The following is a 6111-nucleotide window of genomic DNA, read 5'->3' on the forward strand; positions in this document are numbered from 1 at the left end:
TAAGACAGAAGGTGAGAGTAAGAGAGGAAGAGGGAGAGCACCCTAACAAGGAGACAGGGGAAGAGATCATTTAGGAAAGTGATTCCCAAAGTGGGCGCCACCGCCCCCTGGTGGGTGCTGCAGCAATCCAGGGAGGCAGTGATGGCCACAGGTGAATTATCTTTCCTATTAATTGCTATTAAAATTTTTTAAATTAATTTCCAGGGCACTAAGTAATATTTTTTTTTCTGGAAAGGGGAAAGTAGGCCAAAAAGGTTTGGGAACCACTGATTTAGGAGAAAGTACCCCAGCTAGGCTTTGAAGGAAAATAAGAGATCATAACAAGTGGAGGTGAGAAGGGGGAGAGAGAGAGGCAGGCATGGTGTCCAGCCTCACAAAGAGGAGAAATGGGAAGTCTGATAAAGGCCGTTTTCCCCAAAATGGACAGTATGTGAAGGGGAGATACGATAAGACTGGAGAGGCAGGTGGGATGAAGACTGAAGAAAGACTATTGGACTTGCTAACCAAGAGATCACTAATGACCGCAGAGCAGTTTCAGGAAGACATGAGGGCAGTAGCTGGATTGTAAGAGATTAGAACAGTGCCTGGCATATACTGGGTGCTTCATGTCTATTGTTTAAGATTGAGAAAAGCATAGGCACTGTTGTAATAAGATGTTAAAATTAGTTATTTGGGAGGCGTAGCAAGCAGAGATGCAGAATTCTAAATGGAATGGGGAAGCAGGAAGTGTGGCTTCTCTCTCTGAGATGGACTCCATGGTGGCTGGGGACAAGTCGTAACTGAACCCCTGGGAGACCTCAGAGGAAGAGGAGTTTGTACCCTGATATCCTGGTATCCAGAAGGAGGAAAGTCATCTGCCTGTGGGAGGTCTGGTTGAAACTATAAAACCTAACCTGGGTTGCTGGTCAGCTCAGGTTGGTTCAGCTCCATGACTTACCCAACTAAAGGAGTACTGGCTGAAGACCAGGGAAAGCTGTATCATTGCTGGATTTTGGCAGGACTCTGCAGTGAGGATCCCACTTCCATTCCTGATATTCCTTGTGCCCTGCCCTGCTATAGTTTCTAGCTTAGTATAGATAAGTTCATTCCCTGACCCTGAGGCTTGCCCATAGACTGGTAGAATAGAGCCCCCTTTGCCCTTCTTTCAGACTATAGTTCATTGAATTAAACCCTGTTTATAAAACCTTTTGTCAGTCTACTCACTTGTGGTTTCACAGACTCCCTGGCTAGGTGGATCTGTGTTAGCAGTTGGGCCTCCAACTGCCAAACCCATTCTAAATTGTATTTCCCCAATTTGTCAATCCTAGTCTATTGCCTTGTCTTGTCTCTTACTTACCCTTCCTCAGAACCCTGATAATTTTTAGTTTAACCCCCAGTTTTCCCCCATAAGAGCACTAAGGGAGCAGATGTATCTGCTATGCTTTAAAAAATACATTTTTATGGACACCTTTTGCTTTTCCATCATTTTCATCTCCAAAAATGTCTACATCCTTCTCACCCAGCAAGCCTTCCCTTATAACAAGATTTAGTGGGGGAACCCTAGATTCAGCAAAACCAACCAACATTATCAACTTGGCTGCCAGAAAATCAATATTCTGTCTCTATAGTCTCTGATGACTACAGGGAAAGTACATGTTCTCTATTGTCCCAAGACAATCCTGGTCATTATAATTACATCAAGTTCAGTTTTATTGCATTGTTCTTCCCACTTCTATTGCTGTGGTCATCTTGTAGTTTGTTTTCCTGGCTCTGTTTAGGTCACTAAATCAGGTCATTCAAGTCTTCTCCTGCTTCTCTGAACTATTCATATTCCTAGTTTCTTATGACAGTGATATTTCATGGTGTTCATCGACAATAATTTGTCCAGCCGTAATGCAATCAATAGAAATCTATTTGGTTTCCTTCCTTTCCTTTCTCTTCCCTTCCCTTTCCTTTTGGAATCCAGTTCTTTGCTACCACAAAGAGTGGAGGTAGGAATATTTTAGTGTATGTAGGACCTTTCTTCCTATCTATGGCATATGTGCCCATCTCTGGGTTAAAGGATCTAGACATCGTAGTCATTTCTTTAGTCTAATTCCAAGTTATTTCCTATAATGGTTGATCTATTTTATTATATTTATTATTTCCTGGTTCTCCACTAACAGTGCTATTTGTGTTTCTAGTGTAGACAATTATTTCTTTTGTGTGTTTGGATGCACAAAAATAAACCACTTCATATGTGTATAGAAACTACTTTTATGTGTATATTATCCTCACAACAGTCCTACATTAGTTTAGAAAAGTAAACCCCAATTTGACTGCAACTTCAATTTCTTCTTAAATTATTTTTAAGAAACATATTTCCTGTTATGAACTAAAAAAATAAAAAAAGAAATTCTACCACCCAGAGAAAAGAACAAAGGATTTTAGAAGGACTGGTAAACTTTCTATTGTATACAATTAGATTTTTAAGTGTATAGTTTAAATATTACACTGCTTATCTCTGGCCCATCCTGAATGACGTTTTCTACTCTTCTATATACTTAAAAAAACAAAAAACCTTTACCTTCTGTCTTAGAATTGTTAACTAAGTATCAGTTCTAGGAAAGAAGGAAATTAGATATTTATACATACACACACACACACACACACACACACACACACATATATATATATTTAAGTTGTGGTCGCCAGGAATCAATCAGATTCAGATTGATTCCATAATTAAAAATAGACCCAAGTCAGGATGGCTTTTATGGTAGTTTATTTACAATTAGGAAGGTTGAAGGTAGGGAAATAGAGAGAGAAGCTCTGGCTGGACCAGAGGTCCTGCCTGGAGGAGGATTTAGAGCTAAATTAAACAAGGCTACTGACTCTAGAACACCAAGAGAGGCGAAGGGAAGTCAGCCTGACTCACCCAGGTGACAATCAGAGGGGAAGCTGCCTGAGGTCTCACCAGAGATCCTTCAGCACCAAGTTCAAAGCGCCAACTGCCTCCCAGGAAGTTATCATCATATTTGAGAGACAGCATCTCCCATCACTTCTTGTAACCACCTCTAATTCAAGAGGACAAATGGCAGCCTCTACACTGTTTTGGACTGCCCAAAGGGCCGTCCTTTGTCCTTGATTTCTTACTTATTGTCAGGTGTCTCCCCTCCCCACTAAGGGAGGTGGGATGACATGATCTCTGGTGGCTAAAGTTTCAACTACGAATGGGGTGAGCTAATTCCATTTACACAGTTCCAAGAAGACTGGTAAAGGCTAATCATGTGGGGTTAAGTGACTTGCCTATGTCAGCAAGGCAGTGTCTGAGGTGAGATTTGAACCCAGAACCTCACTATCCACTGATCCATCTAGCTTTCCCTATTCTAAAAACTTTTAAAATTTCACGTATTTTTTTGCACCTTCCAACTCCGCCCTCTTTCCCATTTCGCTCCCTTCATTTCTAATGGTGCCATAATATTGTGTTACATTTATGTAACCCAATTTCTTCAGCTGTTCCCTAATTGATGGCACCCCCTTTGATTCCAGTTCCTTGCTCCAACAACAAAAAGTGCTTCTATAAATAAATAAATATATGCCCCTTCCCTCTGTCTCTTATTTTTTTTTAAACCCTTAACTTTGGTGTATTGGCTCCTCGGTGGAAGAGTGGTAAGGGTGGCCAATGGGGGTCAAGTGACTTGCCCAGGGTCACACAGCTGGGAAGTGGCTGAGGCCAGATTTGAACCTAGGACCTCCCTTCTCTAGGCCTGACTCTCAATCCACTGAGCCACCCAGCTGCCCTGTCTCTTATATCTTTGAGGGAATGTGCCTAGTAGTGATGTCATTGGTCTAGTGCTCTCATGGAGAGAGATTGTACAATGGCAGCATTGGATAAATGGGTCACAAAAGGATGGTTTCTGTTGTTTTGATTTTTAAGGATTGAAAATTCTTGAGCTTATTAATAGGCAAGTGAAAAGGAACACCAGGCAAAGGAAAGACAGAATATATTTGAGAGAGAGGGAAATTTGCAGAGCAAGAGTCTAGAGGAGAGAGGAAACATGAGCATGGATGCCAAATGGACAGAGAAATTAGTCTTGGATATCGAGAATATCACCATGCCATGCCACATTTCTTGGTAGCATTAGCAATTAGACACTCATCTGGCCTCATACTTTCTAGTTAGACACTTCCTAGGCCCGAGGCAAATTACTTAACACCCTTACCTCTTTTCTGCCTTAGAACCAATACACAGATTCGATTCTAAGACAGAAGGTAAGAGTTGTTGTTGTTTTTTTTATTAGATCCTTGACTGATGTTCATTTTCCTCAGAGGGATGTTCTCATCTGAAATTGTCTGATTTTAAGATAAGCAAGGACATTAAAAATCATTCATATCTATTGTATCTATTATCTTCATTTCCAAATGCACCCTCTAACCAAAGGGCTATCCCATGTATCAAAGGATAAAAAAAATGGAGGAGGGGGTAGGGATTGTGATATAAGAGCAAAAGGTATCAATAAAGAAACTGTTTTAAAAGAAAGGAGGGAAATAGTGGTTCAAGAAAACTAACCCACGTATCCAGCTGACTTAGACAGAATATGCAATGCTCCACAGTCCAAGGAAGGGGGTCACATTTTCTTCTTTCCTCTGCAGGGCCAACGTTGGTAATTATAATTGCACAATTTGGGAGTTTTTATTGTTCTTTCCATTTATATCATGTCATATATGTGAATAATATACATGTATATGCAAGAGGGAAATAGACAAGAAAGAGGGAGGAGGTAGAAAAGGAAAAGGAGGGTGAAAGGGAAGAAGAGGGAGGACAGGGGAGCAGAGAAGGGGAGATAGAGGAGTGCAGAGAGAAGTAAATAAAGGACAGGAGAGGGAGGGAGAGTGAAAGAGGAAAGAGAGGAAGAGGAAAGAAAGAGAAAGGATGGAAGAAGGGGGAGAGAAGGAAGGAAAAAGGAAGGGAGAATGTGGATGAGGGTATTTGTTCTTGGTTCTGCTTACTTCACTCTGCATCAGCTCATGTAAGTCTTTTCCTACTTCTTTGTATTCTTAATATTCATTATTATAATAGTCCCACAATTTGTTTAACCATTACCCAATCAGCGAGCATTTACTTTGTTTTCAATTTTTTGCCATTATAAAAAATGATATTATAAATGTTTCGTTTTGTTTTTTCCTTGTCTCTGACCTCCTAGAGGTATATGCCTAGCAGTGGAATCTCTGGGTCAAGAAGCATGGACATGTTACTTTGTTAGCAGAACTCCAAATTGCTTTCCAGAATGGTTGGAGAAAAGGTAATTTTTCCCTACTTTTTGTGGTTGTTTCTACAGAAAAGTGAAGACACTGAAATTGAGAAAAAGAGGCCACTTTCTATAGGATTCCCCTGGCACATTTAGCCCTCTCCTCACCAGTCTCTTGCCCGGGTAGTCCTTGACCCTTGGCTTGGGTATACTTATCCTGGCCGTGAAGGACCCCATTGGGCAAGTCCTCTCCAGCTCCAGCCATGAACTTCCTCCGGCGCCGCCTCTCTGACAGCAGCTTCGTGGCCAACTTGCCCAACGGCTACATGATGGACCTGCAACGTCCCAGCAGTTGCACCAGCTCCCCCGTTTCCCCAGCGATGGAGAGAAGGCACCCACAGCCTCTGTCTGCCTCCTCTTCCTCCTCTGGCTCCAGCCTCTTCAGTTCCCTCTCTAGTGCCATGAAGCAGACCACACAGGGAGCCTCGGGGATGATGGAGCCCCCAGCACCCCCTACACCCATCATCCAGAAACCCAAGATCCTGTTGGTGGTGGATGATGCACATACAGACTGGTAAGCAATGAACCCAAGTTGTCATTTGGGATCTTTCAGAGGCAGCTGATGTGTACCTTAGAGGTACTCAGAGGGAAGAATGGAAAAGACCCGCCAGAGGCTCAGAGCCTCAGGAGGGAGCCTCAAACTGTCACCTTCTCAATTTGTTGGCTCAGAACACCAAGTGGGAACTGTTTTACTCTTTCCATTTGTGTCCACAGGACCTGGCACATAATAGGCATTGAGCAAATGCTGACTGATTGGTTAGCAAAGATGCTGAAATGTTTCCCCACTTAGCCCAGGGCCCATTGATTCAACATTCAACACACAAATCTAAAATAAGCTTGA

The 6111-nt window shown here is 42.2% G+C and overlaps 1 protein-coding gene across 1 annotated transcript in view; it reads left to right on the top strand.

Moving 5' to 3' along the window:
- Nucleotides 1–5473: 5473 nt before the first annotated feature.
- The window catches only part of SYN3 (synapsin III), a 420985-nt gene continuing 420347 nt past the window's right edge, over nucleotides 5474–6111 (top strand). Inside the window, exon 1 of the mRNA XM_044679132.1 lies at nucleotides 5474–5784. Coding sequence (XP_044535067.1) covers nucleotides 5474–5784 — 311 coding nt within the window. The remainder of the gene's footprint in view (nucleotides 5785–6111) is intronic.

The sequence above is a fragment of the Gracilinanus agilis genome, chromosome 5 (genome assembly GCF_016433145.1).
Source record: "Gracilinanus agilis isolate LMUSP501 chromosome 5, AgileGrace, whole genome shotgun sequence".
In the NCBI taxonomy this organism is placed as follows: domain Eukaryota; kingdom Metazoa; phylum Chordata; class Mammalia; order Didelphimorphia; family Didelphidae; genus Gracilinanus; species Gracilinanus agilis.